Below are 26611 nucleotides of genomic sequence, written 5' to 3'. Positions count from 1 at the left end.
CTTCATCAACAACTTTCTGAAGTTTTGATAAATTAATAAATCGATGTAATGAGGAAGAACGCGCATATAAAGGGTGTAAATGAGGTAGCGCACAGGCAAGCGAACGGATTGCCCGTTTACTTTGGCACTAACATAAATAGAGCTTTTCCTTGAGGTAATTATGCATCAAGTTCGTCTTTAGGACCTTTCTGGAGTGCTATTTACCTTTGACCTTTTCACCACAAAATGACTAGGATCTTCTTTGAATCTAGAGGACCTTATGTCAAAATTAAAAGTCTAGAATCTTTCGATCGAGAGTTTTTAATGGAAAACGAAACGATTTCAAGAAGACCCTGTCCTGCACAACTGGCCCTGGCTGTCGTGAGGTTTGCAAGGTATGCTGGTATAATAGTGTTTACCCAGATAAGCAATGTTGCTTACAACAATGTGGAGCGTGCGGAGTGGGTTATCAGTCAACAATACCTCCATGACGTCAATGCCTCTTAGCTTACAATCACTTGGTCACACTACTCGCTCCCTATGTGTCCACCGGTCCGTCGATTTGAAACCGTTTATTAGTTACACAGTAAGTTAACGGTGTGACTCCAATGGTGGAAATGAGGTTAGTTCTCGACCTTCCAGTACGTCGAAGTTTGTATCAAAATTCTCAAAAATGTGCTCTTGACTCAACAGTGTTTATTCAGATATTTGGTGATGTGTGAGTTATTCAAAAGCCTTGAGTGTAGGAGCTAAGAAAGAAAGAACTGGATGACCCAGTAAGTAATAGGACAGTTTCATACCCCTCGGACAATTTTGATAGAGTTCAACGTGGTCACGGTCTATCAGGAGAAATGTATCCTAGTATGTAAACTCGATCTTTAGTCCATAATTTGAAATTTTTTATCCTGAAAATTACATTTTGGTATAAAAATAATGTTAACAATTTAAATGTTATTATAACAAACTTAGAAAAGTTTTTTCCAAGTATATCAATGTGAGGTGACAAATTCTCACTTATACGAATTCTGACACTCAGTTTGTTTTAAATAATGCTTCTCTGCAGCTAGATTGGATGTTAGGACTGTGTTGGTCTTTTAGTTTTCGAGACCTTTATAGCTGGTCGGTGTATCGTTAGCCGATGGGAGGTTCGGTGAGATGCAAAAGTAAGAAGGCTCGGGGTTCTAGAGATTGTGCTAACTACACCATTGCTAACGGTATATAGTATCATTAATCTCTAAATTTTAGAGAATTATTAAGTATATGGAGAAAAAAGATCCCAGATTTCCAAAAGATTTTGGCGGTCTTGAACTATTTATTACACAGCCTACGAAATTACAGGAGTAATATTTTTCCTTCTACTAAACTTCTAAGAAGAGGCAATACTGATCAAATCAATTTATATTACAACCTCTTCCAGTTTAGATGCTCTTTTTATATGAAAGGCACTTTACAAATTTGGGAAAATTTGGAAGGCACACGTGATTATGCTATAAGTATAGATTTATTGATATTTACCCAGTAGAGGTAAGAATTGGGAGGGATATTTAAAACGCTCTAAATTCCAGGCCAGGTTTATCTAAAACATGGCCTTGTAAATATAAAAGAACGATAGGATGAAATATTGACTGATCACTAAAAAATAAAGCCATTGCGCAGCAAAAGTATACCAGTACCCATTTCATTCCTAAGTATTTCAACTAATTATTGAAACTTCATCATTCAATAGCAACAAGTTGATAAATACGGCTAAATTGTTGGAGAAATAACAAAATATTTTCTAGCAATTGCCCTAAAAAGTGAAACGGGTTAATAGTTTCAAATTTTTTATTTACAAAATTTGAGGTTGTACAATACATATTCTAGGAGGTTGTTTAACGCAACTAAGAAAACATTAAAATCTCGCCTAACCTTGGTTATTTTTGTGTGGAAACTGAATTGTTAAATTCCGTTTCAGTATTAAATGTGAGATAGTATAGCATAATGAGATGACAATCATCGCCTTTTATTAGTCTCGTTATCATTAGTTCCGTTACATCGTAAAGTCTAACCTCATGGGAACTAGCTTGTGGTGCAAATTTTCACGACCGCCTGTCACGCTGTTGAATTGCAACAGAAGCAGGAATCAATATAAAATATTTACTGTTGAGCAGTTCGTGCATGTGGGTGAAACATCGACTAGTGGACGCGACACCTTGAGGTCCACAGCGTTTAAAATGGTAAATTGGCCTAATTTTTTGTCCCTTAATCTCCTGAATCCGTTCAGGTTTCAGTCATGGTTTCTGCGTATTACATAAGACCTTACATTGGGCAGCGCGAGCTTCTCAGAAACCGCACGATGGAATATATTAGAATCAAAGATAGCCATGCAAACCACAGTTACAACTAGGTGTTTCTGCGCCAAACCTGTCATTACCACACACCAGCGGCGCGGCGACGGCGGCTGGTCACCCACATAGTGTGCCCACATCGTCCAGACGAGCCTGCGACAATATAACGCTTGCCCTGCCCATCGCACGTTGTTTCATACTATATTGGGTAAAAAAATGATCTATTAAAACCGAACTGCCACCTTCGTATTGGCCATTTTCACTACTCATCAAACAGGGATTCAAAATTTATAACTAGAACAGAAATATGACTTTCTAAATTCAAAAACCGACAAATATATCAAAATAATTCACATAAGCAATATATATTTTTAGTAATAGTTTAGAACTCGAGGGCATTATATAAGCACACATTCTGGTTTTTCTTAAAATCGATAGAGGCACTTTCCCCAGAAAGAATTCGATATTTTTAGTGGCAGTCAAAATGGAAAGGATTAAAAACATCAAAAATTGATTTCCTCGGATTATATTTTACTTAAATTGACATTTTTAAACCGATCGTAAGGCATATAAATAAATAGATACCTCACCAACAGAGAACTATAAAGATGCTGTTAGCAAAATAGTTGGTCTGTGTACCTGTACCTCTACCTCTAACCATAACAACAATTCCTCGTCTTCTCAACGACGCCAACAAGCTGGGGAGCAGTGCAGGCACGCTTGGCCATCCGTTACTCTGAAGTACCAGTTAATAAACTTAAACTCTTCTTTGGGATTGGAATTCATGGTCGGCGGAGATTAATTCTTGACCGATTGTTCCTCTAAAAATTGTCAAACGGACTTGTCGATTGCCCGGAAATTCTCAACTCCATTGACATTAAAGTACCAAGAGGAACTCTTCACTAAACGATTCCAGAAATTATGTCCTTCAGATGTCATCATAGGAAAGTTATAACATTATAATAAAACTAACGTACCTCAAGCGTGGTGCAACTTTTTACCAAACACTATCAACTTTTTATATTTTAGGTTTCCTATCGTATATCCTTATTTAGTTTTATCAAGTGAATTTACTGTAAATTGCTACAACAGTATACTTTAAGTATTTGATTTAAATTTTGAAAATAAGCTATTTTAAATTACTGAAATACTGAACTGATAAACACTACAGATAGGCGGAAGAGAGCTTCTGACACGTTTTCAGTTGAGTGCCCCTTACAGAACTTATATAGTAAGTACGCGTAGTTGGAGTGTTCGACTAACAGAACGAACCACAGAAATGCCCAATAGTACAGATTTACTGGCGCGTTACAGTCGTGTGTTTCTGCTGAATAACCACGCGGAATGTCACCTCAGCAATGTTCTACAATGCTGCACGGTTCTACTCTAGATATTTGTCAGCTCCGTGTATTACGCCAAGGCCTTACAGCTTACTTATTAATTCACCTGTTCTATTTCCTGTGTATTTTTGTGAAAATGAAAAAGAATAAAAACCTTAAAATACAATCCTCTGGTGTTACCTCTGTCGTAGTGAAATGTTATTACTTCGAATACGTAATTCCGTGATTATTTTTATTTGTGTGTTTCAACACTGGCGAACATTACATTGTCAAAGTGATATGTATCATGATTCCATGATTCCGGCTTTAGATGTTCCTCGTTCATCCATATGTGTAACTTCATTCCCTACAATTTAAAATAGATTTTGTGCCAATACGTGACTTTGCTGACTGCATCAGTCTTTCAACCACAAAAACTGTACGCTTCTGAAATCTACCGATGGTCTTTCAGCTTGGTTTTCTGGAGAAGAACTCGCTTATTCCAATTTTTCTTACTAGCATTAAAGTACAAGCAATGTTTGCAACAAATCTCTAATTTGAACTTAAAATAAAACCGCATTATCGTATCCATTACTCAGTAAAGTAACATCCTAACTATGAATCTCTATATTGAAATTGAATTTGTAACTTTCGGATGTTTTTCAGATGTGTTTAGTTTTTTGTATTCAACTTGATTAAAAAGAACTCTGACACCTTTGTTGAATGGCCACAAATCATAACAAACTGAAACTGCCACTAGTTTTTCATCATTATTTGTACGTTTGAACTACTACTTTGTATACTACGGCAGTATAAATCGTATCGTACTTTTAAAATAGGACATCTGGTAAAATCAGTAATCAAAAAGAAAGGAATAAATTATTCAGAATTGGTATCGTTCTTATCAGACTACTCTTTTTGTTTTAGATTTAGAATATTCATATACTCTCTTTACAATATAGTACTTACAGTATTTATTTATTTGCCTTTATAGGGAAATGAAATTCTATAAAAGTGTAAATAAATATTATTTAGAGATCGTTATAATTTTTTATATTAATTATTTATATAGCAGCCAAAAAACATTACTTAAAACAAAAATCAAGAACAATAATAACTGCACATATTTGATTTAATTCCCATTTTATTACTTTGGGATTTGACAGTCGTTTTTGCGATTCTTACATAAATTTGTGTTAGGGTGTCACCAATGAGTGAGAAATGAAGGTTTCAGCTAAACCGTCACATTAATCCTGTTACTCAGCCACAAGAGACAAATTAGTTAGTAGTGGCCGTGTAATTAACGTGCAGAGTCGTGGGAGGAAGTGGGAGCACTCGCCCCTGATTGCGTGCTTACACTCGAGTGTGAACCTCTCCATGCTTGAGTACAGTTACTTGACCACTTGACAGGACCTTTTCCCAGAGTTGTCGAGTCCAGTTACAGTAACGTCATTAAGTACGAGAAGGCTGTTCTCTAGAAGGTTGCACTACAATATTTCGCTGATCACAGTACCTAAACGTACTCTCATTAGATAAATTTACCTCTGTTAACATATTGTGCACAATATAGTAAAATTAGCACTATATAGATGTGTTAACAATGATAAATCATAGCACCTAAATAATGTGCCAGGAGTACATTTCAATAACACAGTGTAAACAGGGGTAAGTACGCTAATCGTAGTAACAACACAATGTTAACAGGGGTTAAGTAAGCTAATCATAGTACCTAAATAGTGTATCGAGAGTAGATTTCAGTAACCATAGTAACTCCACAGTGTAAGAGGACCAAATGTTACTAACTAGTAACTAAGTAGTGACACTAGGGGTAAATAAAATAACACTAATCATAGTACCTACTAGTGATAAAGAGTAAATTTCACTAAACGTAGTACCTACACAGTTAAAAGAGGTACATTTCACTAATCATAGTAATTAATAATAATAAAGGGTAAATTTCACTGAATGTACTCGTAGTACCTACACACTGTTAACAGAGGTACATTTCACTAATCATAGTAATCACTGAATGTACTCGTAGTACCTACACACTGTTAACAGAGGTACATTTCACTAATCATAGTAATTAATAATAATAAAGGGTAAATTTCACTGAATGTACTCGTAGTACCTACACACTGTTAACAGAGGTACATTTCACTAATCATAGTAATTAATAATAATAAAGGGTAAATTTCACTGAATGTACTCGTAGTACCTACACACTGTTAACAGAGGTACATTTCACTAATCATAGTAATTAATAATAATAAAGGGTAAATTTCACTGAATGTACTCGTAGTACCTACACACTGTTAACAGAGGTACATTTCACTAATCATAGTAATTAATAATAATAAAGGGTAAATTTCACTGAATGTACTCGTAGTACCTACACACTGTTAACAGAGGTACATTTCACTAATCATAGTAATTAATAATAATAAAGGGTAAATTTCACTGAATGTACTCGTAGTACCTACACACTGTTAACAGAGGTACATTTCACTAATCACAGTAATTAATAATAATAAAGGGCAAATTTCACTGAATTAGTACCTACACAGTTAAAAGAGGTACATTTCATTAATCACAGTAATTAATATTAATAAACGGTAAATTTAACTGAATGTAGTACCTACACACTGTTAACAGAGGTGCATTTCACTAATAATAGTACTTACTAATGATAAAGGGTAAAGTTCACTAAACGTAGTACCTACACAGTGTTAAGAGAGTACATTTCACTAAACGTAGTACCTACACAGTGTTAACAGGGGTAAATTTCACTGCAAGTAGTACCTGCAACACGTTAACTGAAGTAAGATTCAGTAACCATAATAGACACACAGTGTTAACAAGAGTATGAAACAGTAACCATAGTAACTACAAAATGTTAACAGGGGTACATTTCACCAATAGTACTACTACCTACTCAGTGTTAACAGGGTTAATGTAAGTAACAAGATATGTCCTGAGGGATCTTCTACTGAATCACAGTGACGCTATCACTGGCATCAAAAGGGTTAAAACACAAAATATATTAAGAATACATAATTATTGAAGTTAGTATGGACAAAGGATAAATAAATTATAAAACTAATGGCCGGATATAATGCAATCTCTTGTGATGTTTCAAAATATTTTAAATTTTTCTAACATAGACTTAAATGCTATTTTCTATTTCTAATGTATACGTAAGATATGGTTATTGCAGGTCAGATATTCTATAATTTTAAAATTAAAATCTTCTTAATTATTGACGATAAAATGAGAGACAACCATCTGTTTTGTTCTACAGACATGATAAAACACGTTGGTTCATATCAGGCTTCGCAAGAGTTACTACCAAGGGGTGGGAGAGAGTTCATTGACTGCGAGTTCTATAAACTGTGTGAACCCGAGTTGGATCGTAAAATTGGAAACTCGATGAAGAGCGATTTTTCCTTGCGTAACAGCTCCACGATGTTCACATACGATGATTTATTAAGGCATGAAACGGTCCAGAATAACAGGTTGAGGAACAGCAGCGTTTGAACGACCAACCAGCGAGCCGCAGTGTCTGTTCTCAGAATCAGATCTGTTCAGCACGAAGAAACAACCGGCTTGCAGAATACGCTAGCAAATTGTTTCACGCTCGTATAACGAAACATTACGTTAAATCTTTGAGAGTCCTTTGCTTTTGCTTCTGGATGGTGGTGACGAAGAGGCTTTCGCAGATCCCGAAGCCTTGATGGCAGGAGAGGTTCTATTAAACAGCACTAAATTCACAACGAATATGCGTTTATTACTTTAATTAAATGGCTGTGGTACTTTATGGGTTTTTTGGCCTTTTTTCCTAAAATGTTCAATGAAAATGGTTCAAACATTCTTCGATATATTTGTTGTTAAATTAAATCGTAAACATGAAATGTAGTGAAAGTAGTTTTTGCGGTTCTTTGGTATCTGTTCTTTCTTGGTATCTGGATTTTCAACTCAAAACCTCTCATCTGAGTTGAAAATCCATCTCCCCCTCCCCTCCCATGAGGCAACACAATCGGATTCAGGACATTATATCAAATCAAATCAGATTTTTATTGCCGGAACATTATACAACGCATGGCAAATTTCACATTTTTGCTTTTTACTTGCTAAAATTTTTGTCAAACACACCACAATAAATTCCATTCAAACATACAATTCTGCAAACGTACCTCCATCCATTCATTCACCAATTATTCCCACTTCCAGCGACGAATTTTGTCAGTCTTTTTAATTGGTGGTCTCCCAATCATAAGCAAAAAACTCGTCAACATTATAAAATGTTTGTGACACTAAAAAGCGTTTCAAACGAGTTTTTAACACTTTGAGCGTTGGAGTGTTTTTAATTGATTCTGGTAACTTATTGACGAAATGAACACCTGCCTGTGAAGGCAAGCGTTCAAAAACCACCGTTCTGTGTCTACCAGTTCGGTAGTTATCTCTGCCTCTGGTCTCATACACATGTATGTCTCGGCCACTCGTCATGGCACATTTAGACACACAAAACAGCGTTGTTTCCAAGATGTAGAGACTCGGCAGCGTCAACAGTTGCAAATTTTTGAAGGCTTCCTTGCACGACTCTCTAAATTTCAGCTTAGCGATAATGCGGATTGCTTGTTTTTGCAGCTTGAACACTCTCAGGAATTGATTGTTTGCACAAGCTCCCCACAACACCAACCCGTAAGTAAGGTGGGGGTAAATCAAGCCATAATACGCCATCATCAGAACCTGACTCGGGCAGTATTTGGCTAGAGACCTCAAAACATAAATGCCTGAGGCCAATTTGAAGCAAACGTGGTCGATGTGATCGTTCCAAGTCAACCCTCGATCTAGGTATATTCCCAGGAATTTCGAACAATATACTTCGTCCAGCATAGTGTCAGCTAACATAACGGCTGGCTCATCATGACTATCTACTGATCGTAAAGCAAAATTTATAAAATTGGATTTGGAGTATACTATTGCTTACAGCTGTTAGAGAGTTTGAACGAAAGGACTGCTTCTTCCCCTCCTGTACTCTCACACAGATTGAAGGCTAAAATGAGCTCCTAATCCATAACATGATACCCTTCCAATCTTTCTAAGGTTTCGTGTTAATAGTGAAGACATGTAACCAAATAAAGAAGTTTCCATTACTCACAATCTGCAGAGAGTAATCGTTGCATTATAGAAGTCAATCTATAGTGACTAGATGATACGTAGGTTATACTTCTTTAGTAGTCTGTCTCGAGTACATGTCCTTCCAAAATTACCAAGATCCTTCCAGAAGGTAATATACAGATTAAGTCAATACACGAACTTCTAGTTTTGTCTTTGCAAGAGTATTATATAGTCAAAGCTACTAATTTAGTTCTTAAAGAGTCTTGCCAAATTTTTGCAAGAGCTAATTTTCAATACAACAAGAACATAGTTAAGGCACAATTTGCAAGTGTAAATCCTTAAAAATGCAGTTCCGCACGACTCTGGGAAATGAGCAACTTTCTCGGATTAGTGAAGGATTAAGGGTCGTTAACACCGAGACTGATGCCGGGACAGTCGCTAGTTAGTTACTGTTGTTACTTTGTTACATGGACTGATTGAGTTGTTGTCACCGCATACTAATGTGAGCAGCTCATCTTAAAGAACTAATCATCCAAATTAGTCGTGAAACCAACTGTATAGACTCATATTTGGCACTCGTTATCATTAGTTTAGGCGTAATAGTCACTTGTTATTGAAGTGTTGAAAGACACAGCGTCTTTCTCAGTGAAGATCAATTACTTATTAATAGGACTGAACGATCTCTCAATGCAAACTCATACCACAAAAGTATTATGCAGCCACATAAAAGATAGAGAACTCTTCAATTATTGTTTTTCAAGATAACGACAGGTCATGTATCAGGAACCAAGTTGTTAGTTTTTGGTGTAAATTTTTTAATGATTTGAAAAAGAAACTGTATTTTTGTTGTTTCGGGACTAAGGTATTTCTTATGAAACCCCTGTAAATGCAAATTGGGTAAAACAGTTCACTGTGCCAAACCTAAAAACCAGAACACAGGAAAAAGAGAAAGAATGGAAAGGGACCCATACGGTTGCATTCATATTATCGACGTTTTACCAGGTTTATTAGAAATAACTACTGATTTTGACACTTTCGAAATCTGAGACCCAGCTGCTTGGCTGACACAGCAAGTTCTCCAGCGTTATTCTTTCCGGGTTAACTTTTCCTTTCGGATTAGAAATTCAAGCAGCCAGTTAGTTAATCAAGGCAGAACGATCGATTGATCGACCGAACTTTAGCAGCAGGATACTTTAAACCTTCCAGCTTCTCCACCATTTCAATCCCTCCTCCCCCATCAACAATTGCAATTCCCACACCTCTGGTGAGAGAGCAGCTATAAGAGTGAAAATAATCTTTTCCTTACTTAAGATGACTCGGCCGACTCACAGGAGGATGCTACCTTTTCAATTTTCCTACCTCATTAACTACATGTCACAGCCCAGTTTCATATTTTCCCCACTGGATTATTAAAACGTATATGAGACCTGAAAACAATACGCTCCACATCAAAAGTGACAGACAAATTGCTGTTGTATCCTGCGCTGTTCACTTAGACATATAATTATAAACACCAGCTAGCAGCCCACTGTGAACTGCATTATCACGATACCAGACGAAGGCAGAACGCTGTCCACAATAATAACATATCTTTTCATGGTAAACCCTCAAAGTAATAATGGTAAAAGGACAAAAATATAATTCAAAACCTTTGATGATCATCCACTTTCTTACCATCTTATAAGGTCGTTAGTAACGTAGGGCTTAAATGTAAAGTATACCACCATTTTTTTTTTAATTAGGATTTCGATTTTATCAAATTATAAAATAAATCGTTCACTAGCTAAACTAATGTGGCCAGAAAAGTGGCTGGAGGGGTTGTTAAAAAAGATTATTGAATTTTATATCGTACTACAGAACACCTTTACTTTTGCACTACGACAGTTATAAAACAACTCAAATGGAAAATATAATGAAAAAACAAAGTAACTTTCTGTCAGTAGTTTATTCCAACCTCTCCAGAACAATCGTCTGTGAACTGAATTGTCATTGTATGAATAATAGATTCCACTAAATAACAGGAATATTTTTGTTCTTTTAAATCTCTGAGTTGATATGTATTTTAATAGAGAGCAAGATCAATAGAAAATATTGCGTCATTCATAAATTATGAGCGAACTGTAGCTTACGGATGCTTAAACTGAAGAGTAGGTCTCTAAGTTACTTCACTCAGAACTATTGAGTCTGAACTGATCAAAATTGTCAGATGAACACTGTTAAAATATAGAATTATTTTTAATCTGTGGTGTAAGTAACAATTTGTATTAAATAACATTGTATGTAAATACAGCTTAGAACATATATTTACAGAAGCGCAAGTATATACTTTTTATTCGCAAATATATGGCTATATCAAAGGTTTCTAACAAAAATCAAAGAAGGTCAACTATTTATATGGCAAATTCTATTTTTAAACTATAATCACAGAACAGAACCAGCCACACATACTGTGGATATTGTTTAGAATTATCTGGGACTTACAAGTGAAGACTTTAACGCTCAAAAGACTGAAGGCGTAATATCCTATACTTTTTTTATTCCTATCTACTTACTACCTAAAAGAATAATTGGCATACATATTAAAACAACGTTAAAAATAAACGCAACGTCAGATCGAAACTAGTTGTTTCAGTGACATTACTACTGTACGCCAGAAATACATGTGATTGTATGAAAACGACGCACTAAAATGACAGAAACCTTCACTTACTGGACCGGCCAGACAATAGCAGAGCTCAAGACGGTTTATTGGCCACCTGTTGTCCAACGTGCAAACGCTAAACAACCGGTATTAAGCTATAACATCTGTCTGACGTACTAGAGTACACGTACCTCAGGAAACGAAACAATCCACAGGTCGGGGACTATCCAGCAAGTACACAAACAATCCACTCACAGGCCAATACTCGATAACAATGGGAGAGAAGCACCGAGCCGAGCTAACTGCTTACCGGGCACAACAACCTCAACTGTGAACTGGCAGTCTGGCGCGGCAGTGGCCGGGCGGTGTGGACAAGAGAGGGAGAGGGGGAGGGCAACCTGTCGGCGGGCAGAGAGAGAGAGAGAAAGAGACAGAGAGCATTCGGCGCTCGCCAATTTCTCAGAATTTTGAAGTCCAGGGTTTTGGGTGACAGTTTTTTCAATGGCCGAGCTTTCAGGCGGTGACAATCTAACAGGGTCTGTTCGACGGCATGTTAGTTTTTGTGACAACTCTGCGCGAAATTAACGCACCCAAAGCCAAACATTGCCATCTGTTCACTTAGGCCTATAGACCACAGTATTTTTATTTCTGAGTTCTTTTCTGTTTAGCCAACCCATGTACTCAGTATGTTAACTTATATACCTTACTTACACTTTATTCCTTCTCGCCCTTTCCATCTCCCTCCATTTTCCTCTCTTGCCCTACTATTTTTACAATATAAAAGCATATATAAGCAGAAGTTAAGGTAATTCACAAAAGAAAAGTCAATACTACGAAATGCGTAGATAACTGCTGTTATGAGAACACACACTAAAAGTCTGTTTAGCGGACCTATGAGACGTATTACAAGCGAAAAATGGCTATATTAAAACAAACACATTTGAATATTAACTACAAACAACATTTATTGTTCTCTGATCCGCCCCACTGGTCTCTGAAATAGAAATCTCATTAAATATTTAAACTTACCGTACAAGTTCGACCACCTATGTATGCTACCCCGAGTTGATTATGAAACTTTCTTCATAATCAAGGCTCATAATCAATCACTCATTAAGACTATGAAAAATGTCTTCAAGGCATCTGTTTCAGTATTAGGCTACTGGGACATTTTCAATTTTAATAAATTTTGTACAAATATTTTAATTATTTAAAATAACGTGTTTAAATTAAAATTGTTCCTTTATAGATTGAAATCCTTTACTGCATTTTGTTATTAGGTACATTTTGTATGAAATGACCTGCCTATTGTCATTGTATTCTCAATAAATTTCCGAAATTTTTCCATTCCTTCGATTCTTGTTCCAAGAATCCAATACCATCATAAAAAATTATGTTTCTTTTGGGTTAGACAATATATTAAGAAATATGGTCTTGTGAACACGATAACAACTGTTACTATATAAATTAAAATTAAATACTGTTCGTTGAAAGCGTATCACTATAACATGTGGATGGATTTGACTTTTTATATATGTCTATAATAATCCAAATTAGTACCTATTTGAGAAAAGAAAAATTGGAAAAAGTTGGAAATATATCTAAATTCCTCATTTCCTACTAAAACGAACATTTCCAAGGGTTTCATAAGGTAGTAATGCACTGCAAACAGCAATAATAATAATAAATGTACTACAATGATAATGATCCAAAATAATAATGTAATGATAATAATGTAGAAGTAGGATCCAAACATTGGTCAAAAAACACTTCCTTAAAGAGTTACAATTAGCGAATGATTTGTTTATGATACGGGGCCAACAGTGAATAAAGCCATAGTGAACTCCTGTACAGGTAAATTAAAAATGATGTTTCTTATGTATTTTTACTTGTAAAAGCTAATACAATAGGTTTCTGAATCGTATCTTTAGTAATTTTGTATTTAAAAAAAGCATCAGCCAGTATCAAGTTACCAAATTTGCATTTTTTGTAATTTTGATTTCGATTGTTCCACAACATAAAACAAAAATAGCACTTTTTTATAACTAAAAAAACTTTCATACTTATTTGTTGGTTGACATCTGTGAAGAAGACTGCCGCAGTTCAAAGTTTGAGAAAATAATTGTTATTTCTTAGTTACTGTGCATCCTAGAGGTATTTTAACTACACATAATTTTAAAATTTGACGGTCTAAATATAACGGTAGTACACAATTTTGAGTAATATATAGTAATATTGTTTGAACATTGGTGAAACAATAGTTACCGTAATTTCTAGACGGTTGGAACTAAACTTGATGCAGAGATATACTTACACGGTTGGGATCATTTATACTGGGATAACGCAGTCTCATCCAACCAATTAAAAGTTTAAAGATGGCATTTAATTTGCGTATGTGTACATTTCATCTCTGCTATCTCACAACAAAAATAAAAAAAACGAGTTTTAAAACATGTAAGCACCACTCATAAAGTCTGTAACACATTCAGGCGGTAATAGCTGTATATTTCCCCCTAAAAATTACTAGAATTATTTCTTAATACGAATATATTCATGAAATTTAAAACACGCGAATAAAAACATATTCAGTGATAACAACTTCAGCAGTGACAGTGACTTGATCAGTCACAGGATCCTCAATAGTAAAGCAACAGCTCAGCAGTGACAGCCATCTCAGCAGCCTCAGTAGTGACAGCAGTCTCAGCAGCCTCAGTAGTGACAGCAGTCTCAGCATTAGCAGCAGCTCAGCAGTGATAGCAGTCCTAATAGTGATAGCAGCCTCAGCAGTGAGAGTGGTGCAAGGCAAAAATAAAACTTTCAAAAATCATTAAGTGTATACAATTCATATGGTAAACAGAATTAATTGATGATATATTGTTTTCATTAGTGAAATAAAATTGTTAGCTCATGTCTTCTTACAACATAGTTTTGAAAGTTATTCTTTTCTACCAGTCCAGGCAAACAAATCTCAAATTATAAAACGTTTGATAAGTAGTTGGAAATAGTCCAATGAGGATGTAGCCTTGTCATTTAAGGCCAGTCTTCAGTGCCTTGAGCAACGGAGCATTTTTATTGAGATTGGAAGGCTTTTGAAGAATTTGACACCTGCCTGTGAGGGCCGACGTTAATAACCTACCATTCGGCTTTGTCCAGTTCTGTACTTACTCCTCCCACCGTCTGATCCGTAATTATGAACGTCTCGACCTCGGTGAGGGCACATTTGGTCATAGAAAAGATTGTGACCTTCAGAATATAGAGGTAGGGCAGAGTTAACAATTCCTGACATTTAAAATAGTCCTGCATGACTAAGTCTGAGTTTCCAATATGTATTTTGTAACTTAACAACTCGTAAAATTTTATATTTAGCATCTGATGTTATGGTAATATATATATATATATATATATATATATATATATATATATATATACATTAAACTGTATAAATGGCAATAGCCTTATTTAATTTCAATAAACATTGAATCACAAAAAGTACTTGCTCCGCCGGGAGTCGAACCCGGATCTCTCACTTGCCGGGTGAATGTGCTACTATTACACCACAGAGCGCTTACTTTTTCCGATTCAATTATTTTTGTATTTGGCCGTACCTGTCACATATGCGTTTAAATAAGCATTTGTGATTCAATGTTTATTGAAATTTAATAAGGCTATTGCCATTAATACAGCTTACTAAAAAAACATCGGTATTTATTGTGTTTTATTTATTGTGTTATAAATTTATAACATAATTTGCTAATTAAAAAAGTCAGTGAAAACACATTGGATAGTAGAGTGAAACGCCGCCAACCGCATCAGAATACGACGATCCAGTCAGAAATGGCAGCGCATAATGTACTTCACAATGTGTACCTAAAACAACCCGCCATTTCTGATTGGATAAACCTTTTGAGATGCGGTTTGCGGCATTCAACTCTACTAAGTGAGCTCTTTCAAATGAGGTATCACTCGACCCATGCTTCAATTTAAGATTTCCATGTTTTCCTCTGTGGGCCGTCCCCCCATGGTTGGCATGTCATGGTAATAGCAAGGAAAAATAGTTTACATAGCCATATGACACTGTGCAAAGTTTATAGATGTTATCTCCTATGGTTTTTAAAATATTAAGCCGTACCCATACTTTTCAAACACCCTGTATATATATATATATATATATATATATATATATATATATATATATATTGAATAGGTTAATCTAACATAAACCAACCACCAGAATAATTAAAGCGTCGCACCGTTTTTCTTACGTGTATTGATAATAATCGAAACAGATTTATGAGCCATGGTATATTTCTGTGTTAGCCGTTGATAGTGAATTGCTATTCTGTCTCGTTGCAATATATACACAAAATTACGACAAATTAGAGCAATTATAGATCTCAGTGTGTACGGTTTATCTATTAATGCATCCTTTACACTTTACTTAGTGATCAATCATAGCCAAATAACAATTTTTAATCTGTTTATTACATCATCAAATCTATTATCGACTGGCAACTGCTTAGTTAAAGTAGAACAATAGCATGCGTTTGACCAATCACTTTCATAATAAACTCTATGGGGATGTATTGCGAAAATCTAAATTGTATTTTGAAATTTTAATACACTGGATAAGAGATATATAGGTACCAGCTAACAGTGTCGATAGTAACATCATCATGAAATTGATTTAAATCCACTAACGTCACAAGTTCTCTCCCGAGAGTTCCATTCGCATCAACGCAACATGTATAACAAACGTTGCTCAATTTATAACTGAAAAATAATTGTGTAATTGATTAAAAACGCCGTTTCTATGAGCACATCCAAACATGCTGTTAACCAAAACTGAACTCGTCATTTGGTATTTCTATTGTTTCTTACATTTAAACTAACGGATTTACAATTTAATCATTCTGAGGCTTGTCACAGCGTGAATAGAATCCACTGCTAGTATTCTTACCTCGGAGGCATTCGAGGCTACAAAGCCGTGCTAGAGGCGGTCGCGAACAATTAAAACAGTCTCGTTGATTAGACACTATTCATGCAGATTAAAAATGGATTTGCCGGAAGCTCTGCTGAGACTTTTTGTTTTGCAATGAAGCATGGCAACTCCGCAATCGCCGGACTCTTTGTGTCCAAGATCTGATTTAATTTTCGACCAATGAGAGATAACTCGAGACAGTGATTGGTTTATTTCATGGAAATAATCAAATAGAATTGCGATTAGAATGGTATCTGGTGGCGTGCCACTCCGTTTCCCACACGAACACTTTTCCGTTACACGACATACGAAGCTTGGCGAAATGCGTAAAGTAGGAACACAAAGAACATGTATTTTAGACTGAATATGTACTGAAATATGTACATCAGACAAGCTGGTCATTTGAGACACAACTTACTTGCTGTGGTACGTGCAACACGTGTTTCACCGGTGCTTCTGTATCGCGTCGTGATTTTTCGTTTTTGGTTCTCCTGACGTATGGATGTCAGGTAGCCTATACATTTATACCTTTGACGTCTCATACATCGTTTTTTGTAAACGTTGATTTTGGAGTGTCTATTGCCAAGTGTTTGAAATGTTTACTGTTTGTGCGTTTAATTTTACATGCTACCCCTACGATTTAGAGTTTGAAACCTACAGAAGGGAACATATATTAGTTCTCTTAACGTAGAGATTCGCTTGTAGTACATTACGATATAAAATGTCAGTAATCTCATTATTACATCCGATTATATTAAGATACGAAATGTGCCCTTCAACAAAGTAAACACAGAAAGCAACCATTTTCATACTATTTACCATCCCTTACAATTTGTAGGGTTCTATAATTTTCCACCCAGTTTCATTGTTGTCTAAAACTTTACAAACTCGTTCAAGGTCTCAACCTGTAGACAGAGACTGTCTAGTGTCATGGTTGACTAATTCTCATTGAAAAGGCGACAGAATATATTGAAAATAAAATACTTGTCTAGTAGCAATTTGAAAGCCCTACCTCTATCTAGATCTACATAACGGCGGTGGTGCCAGGTCGGCGCTGGGCCCAATGCCACTCTCCACTACCTAAGACCGGACCAGCGACCAGCGAGTGAATGGCCCGGAAACATTTATGCCGCTAGGTGTGTCGTGCCTTGTCTGTCCTTTCTTTTGTCTCTTTTCTCTGCCATGTCTAAAGCCTTCTCTCAGCTCTGACGAATCGCCAGCCACTAAAGACGCCTACTTGTTCTAGTCACACACCCTACCTTGTCGCAAGTACATGAATGAATGATAGTTTTTCAAGTCCTTGCTTAATTTACTTATCAGTGAACTTAGACATAATTTATTAGAGAATTTATTACAGGCGATTAAAATAGTATTTAACATTTACTATTATATCTCAGCAATTCGTGAAAAGCGATTTAAAAGAATAATAAATAAAAAGTAAAGTATTATCAGCAATCAATGGCTTTTAAAAGGGCTAAGAGAACACTGATGAGCACCTGTTTACGCATTTCAAATCCCTCTAGAATCAAATTCACAAGATGATTACCTGCATAATCCTTCCCGATCTGAAACCAAATTGTTGGCCGTTTAGAATCCTTTATTTTTACAATTGAATAAGTCTATTCAAAACGAGCTTTTCAATATTTTACTAACATCAGGTAGGATAGAAATTGGCTCATAGTTGTCAAGCCATCTTTTCTTAATATTGACACCACTTTGGCAATAACTGTGAGTGAGAATGGAAAAATTGACAATTTCAAAAGGTGCATTCATGGTTTTAGTTAGTGGGCTTAAGATGTCCTGCTGGTAACACTGTTTTACTAGGCACATTGACATGCCATTGATGTATTGAGTATTTTTGACGATAAATTTTGAACAATGCGTGCTATAATTCAATTTTGATCATTCAAGATAAGACCATATTAGTACACTTACCCTCAAGAAGTAGAAAGAAAACATTAGGGTACACAGATGACTCCCAGCACGAAGTACTGTATGCTACTGTCCACGTGTTTGTTGCCACTTACCTTTCTCCAACTCGGCGGTCTGGTGATTTGTATTTACAAGATTATAATTTTCTGTATAGCTCTGCAATTTCGAGAAGCGACGTTCCTCACATAAGATAAATGGTAACTGCGATAACGTTGGTTTAATTTATCCGTCACGGAAACCAAATATTTATACCTACATGTATTTAATAGGTAACTAATTAGATTACGCTTTGGACTGAGAGTCCATACGGTTATTTTTTCTTTAAAAATGAAGTTAGACGAACAGTACATAGTTTTTCACTCCATACGGCAATTATTCTTCTATTACAAATACAATGGATTCTATTTCATAGTAAACATTTAAAATAGCATAAAATAAGAATAGGGAAATTTGAAAGGGATAGTTAGTAGAAACAGGCCAGACGATACAGAAACAATATTGTAATTTAACTGTTCTTCTTAACAAAGTCTATGATTTATTGTTTAGTATCATAAAAAGTTACAATTAGTGAAATATTGCAATAGGAGGGGTTCAGTGGATTACAAAAAATCGTATCTTTCTATCGAAATATGATTATAAATTAACTATAAATAACGTCAGCATCAAAACATCACAGAGAGTTTGGAGGCCTCGTACAACCTACATAAATTTGTCTTTATTTCGACTGCAAAGTAAATATCAAATCAACTAGAATGACAACTTTAAACCTTCCTGCATCTGCAAAACACAAACATAATTCTATGTTTTAAATGTTAGCTCTCATACACTTACAATCCAGTTAAAGGTAGAAGATGACTTGTATTATAGTTTTAACTAGTCCTGCATTTTAAAATTAAATAATAAAGAATAAAGAGTTTACGATACACGATTTTTACCTGATGTAATAATGTTACACTCATTTCGAGCAATGTATCGTTCCGAACAATCAACTTAGAAATCTGTATACCTCCGCGACCACTCTAACTACCAAGTTACCGTTCGGTTGCCTGTCGATATTCATATTCACGTCTGATTGTAGAGCCAAGACAAGGAACAGCTAGTCGTAAATTAAGCAACGAAGCGGACGGTCGGCCTTCGACCGGAATGCAGGACAGACTTTCACCGGCACATCTTCGCACGAGGAGAGGAAAGGGTAGTTAATGTCACCGAGGCCAGCAACAATCACCTCCAGCTTCCTATCTTTACACATACTCGACATACTCTTGAGTATTGAGCTCAGTACTGGCCAATTGTGATACAGGTAATTACAGAAATAGTAAACATGAATAATCCAAGTTTCCCTGCAAGGTTTCTCCCATCAAAAGTAGAACGAAGAAGAACTAACCTCCTAAGAAACCTGGTTGGTACCTTGATCGAAGGATAATGAGACATTGACAACATTCTACAAAAAAACTAGGAAATAGTTAGCAAATAAAATCTGTGAAATACACAGTTTATAAATGTTAGACTGCAAATGAGATCTCAGACGGTAAGAAAGTTTGCACACACAATGCAGTTCAATGCATAATCTATAGCTCATTTCACTATTGACACACTGTGAACAACAAATGTTTACATACCCCTGCAAAAAAGTTGTCAGCCAACTGAGTGATAGGCTTCAACGCTGACCAGCCAAATTCCATGGTTGTCAAAACATCAGCAACGCAGGCTTCCTAGACATCGAAAAATCTCTAACTAAACTTTAAGGATCCAAAAGCGAAAATCACCCTTAATACTGCAATAGGACTGGCTACGCAGAGCATCTACAGAGAGTTATCCGTAAGCATGTAAATTGAGAGTGATAATGTAGAACATCTAAAGACTGCCATCGTCGCATAAGCTTCAAATAGAAAAGATTGCTCAAAAATATTCCCTTACGCCAAATTCAAAGGAAGCAAAAACCAAAAGTTAGATTAACCAATTATACTAATTATTTAAATACATTTCCACAACTTCATAACTAGCAATGAATCCTTATTTATATAATGCCAATTCAGCACAGGAGCAGAGTTCATGAATTTTGAGAAATTATGAATTATTTCATTACTAGATATATTATTAAGGCCAAGTCAATGTGAGATTATTACAACATAATCATACCAAGTTCTGAAAAAGTGTTAACCAATTTCAAGAGAATTGCCGTTTGGTGTCAGCTTTTAATATTGATAACATGGTTGTCACTGATGCCACTACTATGCTCAAAATTTCAAAAGGTATGCCACTTCCTATGTGAATATTTTGATAAAGACTAATTACACAGGTGAACATATTTCAGTTTTCTGACAGTAATATTACTCTCCTATTAAGTGATGTGTCCAATCTACCATTACAGCATAAAAAGCTTGCACATGATGGTATTCCTGCATTTATTACCAAATGTATACCTGATATCATTGTTCTTGTGTTTTTCATTGTTTTATTAGAATTTATTAACAGGGTAATTTCCTTCCACCACAAAAACTTTTATAGTCACCAATTAAAATGTTTAAATAGTACATGAACTCTTATTTTATAACCAATTTTAATATTACTGTTTTGGTTACTCCAAAGATATCCAAAAAAAGGTACAAAAAAGGTCAGTTTTCCTCACAAGAGAGTTTACCAAAATTATTTCTTCATAGAGATAAAACTCTCCACCACAGCAACTCTCCAGCTGCTGGAAGGACAGCTTTATGAAACGTCCTTCGACTGCCACATACTCGCTCTATGCTACATACAGCTTACATTGTTTGGATTTTATGATACAACTCTCTGAAAATAGGATATTTAGAGTATGATTCCTTACAGTGTATTCTGAGAGCTTGATTGCTGGTTCAGGAGTGCCTCAAGGTCTAAACTTGAGAACTCTATTGTTTTGTCAATGATGTAATATCCATTCTGTACTATGATGGATTTATCTAGCTTTATGCTGGGCATTTCTCTACCAATCAACGAAGTGGTAGGCGATCAAACTATGTATTAACCACTGATTTTGAAATGGAATGTGTTGAAAACAATATACCTCTGAACCTCAACAAAACAGTACAATAATAGTTATAGTAATAAATCTTCCTTCACTCTTTTTAAAGGGTGGGACAGTAGGTTCAAGAAAAAGTACATTGTGCAGGATCTTGACGTTGTCTTAGATCTAAACATGACCTTTTATGGAGTACATCAGTGCTGTTTCAAAAGCAAGAAAATTGAGTCTTTTCATGTAGATCACACAATCATTGAAAAACATATATTCGAGTCTGAAGCTTTACAGACTACTTACTGGTCCATACCCATCTTGAATAAGCCACTTTTATCTTTAGCAGGATCCAAGATAGACCTAACAATTAAGACTATGAAGGAAAAAATTATCTTTCACAGATAATCTGAGTTTCCTGAGCTGCGTGAAGTATATTGGAGCTCTTTATAATGGTTTTCTAAAACTGATAGTCACTGTCTATCAGGAAAAATGTACGTCTAAAAATGTCAGGATTTGATTTTGAGTAAAAGTGACAATTTTGGATCATATTGCATATAGGAGCTGCCTGATAAGAATATCTATTTAAAATTAAAATGTCTCCCACCCCTTACTCTATCTGTTTCAGTTCTTTGTTTTCTCTTGTTCAAATCATGCAGTTTGTTATACAATCATTTATTTATAGAACTACTACTTTGTATTACTGTATAACCATTTAATATTACCCAATCTGTCAAATGCGTAGTTAAAGTAAAGTCAATAATGATTCATGTTAAAGTTAATCTGTTCAGTCTAGTACAGCTAAGCATACTTTTAGTTCATGTCAATATTATATTAAAAATTATCAATAATGCTCTACAAACTAAATCTTGTGTATTCAACCACTTGTAATCTTTAATGTTATCAGAGCCATAAGATTAAACCACAAGTGGAATTACAGATAAAGTAAGGTAGGTAAGCAGCAGTGTGTTGAAGAAAGCGGTACTCACATCATGAAGTATATAGTGATATTATATATTTTGTGTAGCATTAGATGTTTTAAGGGAAGTATTGTTGATAAATTTTCCAAACATCTTGGGTAAGAAAAAATTATTAGCAAACTGTAATTGATAAATTTTGAAAATATGAGGTCTCAAAACGATGTTTTTAATGCATGTCTCAGAGGCGGGCTAAGTTAAATTCCTAGATTTTTTCAGAGGGAGACATGGGAATGTCATTCTGCCTCAAATCAAGTATTGTGTATTATGTATTGCAATGTCATCCGATTCTGAGCTATGTTTCAAATTTCATATCTGTAGTTTTTCACAAAGTTAGTTTAACATTGATTATAAGATGTTGCTTTAATTAGGTTATGTATTTCTTGTATACTCAAGAGAGAGAGTAAATTATTAAACTAAAGTTACAAACTTTAGTAATTTATATATTTTTTACTCAACATTATAGATTCTGAAAAATATTTCCTCTCTCATTTTTAGTAGTAACATACAAGCTATAACACCAGAAATATAAATAATATTGCAATAAAGCATTATGACCTTAGATAACCCCAACATAGTCATGTGCTAACTTCTCAAAAAAATTACAACAGTGAACAATACACAGTAAAAAGTTGTGCCACTTTCCATGTATCACATGTATTAGGAACTTGCTGAAAAATGCCAATGATTACATTTCACAGGATACTCTGTTTCCAAATTAATTTATTCTACATTTTTATCATTGCCAGCTTTGTGCAGTGGCATTGGTGTACTTATTGAAAACTACCATTGTCATCATCACTACCCATAAGACCAAAGTTAAGACATTTATTTTTATTCTTATTATAAAAATACACACACACATATATATATATATATATATATATATATATATATATATATATATATATATATATATATATATATATATATATTACAGTGTACTTTAAAAGTCCCAGAATGGTTTAACAAAGTCGCGACTAAAACCACTCTCAACACTGATCTACAAATTACTTAAATATGAGATAACTTATCCTCAGCTGAGAGTAGTATTTAATCATGTTACAGATCAACCCTAACTGAGGAATTCAACAACTATGTGGACCAAACTTTGGATATCTTGAATAATAAACAACTGAACTCAACATTTTCCACTCTACCCAACCACATCATTAAAGGCACTTGGGCAAGTTGTCATTTTTTACACTTCTTCTGCTAAACACATTTATTAAAAAATGTACGCATCATTTTATATTTAGGTTATGTAATACGCAATTGATATAATATAATTTAATGATTCCAATTTTTAATTTAAAAGTAGGTATACAAAAAGTATTTGATTACGTAAAACTCGTATTTTTTTAAAGGATTATTTATAGAATTTAGAATATTGTCATTGTTATATGTTACAAAATGTTTCAATGATCGAATATTTTTTTACATAAAAACAGGAATTCTTATTTGGATGAGACGTAATTCCTATATTTATATTTAAAATATCAGTTCATGTAATAAACCCCATGATTACCTTAATTTTCAACACAGTACTAAACAGTTGAACATATTTAACCAAATAAAAATTGTCTAAAATCAAACCGGTTTATAAACTATGTTTTAAAACTAATATCAAAGGAACCAACATTGATACGTAAAAGACCCAAAATCTGTGTAAGTACTCATTTCTATTGTCATATGCAAAGCAGAGGTCTTAAATCTCTGTACACTCCTTACAACACTCCCTTTTAAACAACCTACCAAAATATGTAGACTCCTGCGGCTATAAAATCTGGATGAACTTAAATGGTTTCGTTCAAACGAGACATGGCAGGTTCTCATTAAAGCCCCAACTAATGAAGTGGCATAAAACATATTTATAAACAGCCTATCACGAGCCTTAGATGCAGCATGCCCTCGGAAGAGGAAAGGCCCAAAAGAAAGCATAAGCCAAAACACTTTGTAGACTAGGAAGCACATAGACTAAAAAAAGGATTATTTAATGTCTCCAAGCCAATATAAAGTGATAGACTATGATCAAAGACTAAAGCTGTTCAAACAACAGGCATCCATTAAGTACATAAAAAGGGCAGAAAACAAATCAAAAGCAGTGTAGGAAGTGATAAACATTGCTCAAAACAAAGAGAAAAGAACAACATACCTCAAACTACCTATAAATAAAGAGTTCAATATATAGTCCAAAAAAGTAGCTACATATTTTAATTCATATGTCGCAAATATAGCAGAAGAAACTGTAAGGAACATTCCAGATTCTGAGAGGCAAGCAATTGCAACCTACATCTTAAGAACTAAATGCTAAACTCAATGACATTGCAGATACAAACACAACTGTAGTCAGAAAAACCATCACCAATTTAAAACCAAAAAGCTCTGCTGGTCTAGATGAGATATCTTCAAAAATACTACAACACTGTGTGGATGATCAAATTTTCCACTTGTCATAATTTTTAATAAATCTTTTAAAGAAGGTACATTTTCCACTGGACTGAAAATGTCAAAAGTCTACCATAAGCTCAAAAGTGGTGAAAATCTCCATCTCAACAATTACAGATTGATCTCACATATTTCAATTATTGCTTAAGTCTGTGAAAACATTGTTTTAAAGAGATTGCTGGAACTGTACCAAAAATAACATGCTTAATGATGGCCACCATAGCTTCACTACTGGAAAATCAACAACTGATCAGCTAACCGAAACCATTATTGACAACTTGGAAGCAAGTCATTTATCAATGGTAATTCTGTTTGACCTAAATAAGGCTTTTGATTGCTTATTTTATAGACTTATCCTTGACAAATTGGCACGCATGGGAGAACATAAAACTGCAAAGAAATGGTTTGAAAGCTATATGGAGGGCTATATCATTGAAGAAATTGTACAATAAAAACCCCTCCCAGTCCAAAGCGGAGTGTCCCAAGTATCGGTGCTAGGACCAGCACTCTTCATTTTATTTGTTAAAGACATGCCTCAGTATCTGCGAGAATTCTGCCTCCCATAATGTATGCCGATGATACAACTATGCTACTGAAGAGACAATCATCAGACGACTTTGCAGTGTCATCCTATGTTGCCCTAAATATGGCATACTAGTACTGCAATGGAAATTACCTGGTTACAAATCTAACTAAAAACAGTCAAGATAGTATTGTAATGTATGCTGATGGAGAGGATCCCCTAAGAAACAGAAATATTCACCACTATACGAGGGTAAATCAAATTTATATTTGATTTGTTTATACAGTTATTTTTCTTTTATTCTTAGAAAGCAGGTCCTAACTAGATAATGCTATGTGGAGTAGTTGTTTGGTGTGGGGGAACCATTCTGGTTAGTGTTCAGTTCAGCATTGGTGTCAGTACAGCCATGACCGAGCAAGAAGTTCTTTCGTCTGTTGCACAACAGATTGTCATAAAGTTTTTTAACCAATGAAGGCGTTAAACTGTCTGCAATTTTAACTCATTTGCGGGCACAGTTTAGGAACAGTACACTGTCTCCATGTGTGTGTTTATGTGGGTGAGAGAATTCAAAGGTGGACAGGAACGGGTTTAAAACGTGTCATGATTGACGCCCAAGGAGAAGCCTTACAGATGACAATATTCGTGCTGTTCGAGAGCTTATTGAACGTGATTGCCGGTTAACCGTGGAAGAAATTTATCAGAAGTACGTATCAGCTATGGAAGTGTTCAAACCATAATCACTGATGAGCTCGGTGTCAGAAAAATTAACGCTCAATGGGTTCCTAGATTGTTGACTGAAAACCAAAAACAGGTTAGATCGGAGTTCTCTGGAAGGCTTCTGGATCAATTTCAGCAAGAAGGGAAGGCATTTCTAAAGTGCATTGTTACATGCAATGAGACGTGCATACACCAATACACCTCTGAGTAAAAAATGACAAGTATGGAGTGGCGTAAAAAAGATGGATACTCTGTGAAAGACAAAACTTTTCTCTCTGCTGGAAAAGTCCTTGCAATGATTTTTTGGACTATAGGGTAATTTTATTTATCAAATTTCTGCATGATCAACGTACAGTGAATGCGGCTTACTACTGTCAGTTCTTATGGTTAGTGAAAGCCGCCTGTCAAAACAAAAAAAGAGACATACCCATCAGAGATGTCATTCTCCTCCATGACAACGCCAAGCCTCACATCACGGCTTTGACTAGAAGAAATGGTCTGGAAAACCCTTGAGCACCCTCCTTATAGCCCTGACTTATCTCCCTGTGACTATTGTTTGTTTGCACATTTGAAGGAATCACTGGGAGGAAAATGATGTAAGAATGATGAAGAATTTGAGGAGCATGTGCGCAATTGGCTTACAACTTGCCTTCAAACTTTCTA

The 26611-nt window shown here is 35.2% G+C and overlaps 2 protein-coding genes across 3 annotated transcripts in view; one reads left to right on the top strand and one right to left on the bottom strand.

Moving 5' to 3' along the window:
• LOC124359890 overlaps window positions 1-11730 on the bottom strand; it is a 139744-nt gene extending 128014 nt beyond the window's left edge. The window contains exon 1 of the mRNA XM_046813007.1: window positions 11579-11730. The gene's annotated coding sequence lies outside the window, so the exon portion shown is untranslated. The remainder of the gene's footprint in view (window positions 1-11578) is intronic.
• Window positions 1-26611, top strand: part of LOC124359893 — a 57225-nt gene that overhangs the window by 25496 nt on the left and 5118 nt on the right. The window contains exons 1-2 of one of the 2 annotated variants that reach the window (XM_046813014.1): window positions 22249-22361; window positions 23329-23446. The exons of the other annotated variant lie outside the window; for it this stretch is intronic. Coding sequence (XP_046668970.1) covers window positions 22276-22361; window positions 23329-23446 — 204 coding nt within the window. The 5' untranslated portion in view covers window positions 22249-22275. Of the gene's footprint in view, window positions 1-22248; window positions 22362-23328; window positions 23447-26611 lie in introns of those variants that run through there. 2 annotated transcript variants of the gene reach the window in all.

The sequence above is a fragment of the Homalodisca vitripennis genome, chromosome 4 (genome assembly GCF_021130785.1).
Source record: "Homalodisca vitripennis isolate AUS2020 chromosome 4, UT_GWSS_2.1, whole genome shotgun sequence".
Classification (NCBI taxonomy): Eukaryota; Metazoa; Arthropoda; class Insecta; order Hemiptera; family Cicadellidae; genus Homalodisca; species Homalodisca vitripennis.
The sequence above is the reverse complement of the archived record's forward strand: the minus strand, read 5'-3'. Positions and strand labels throughout refer to the sequence as shown.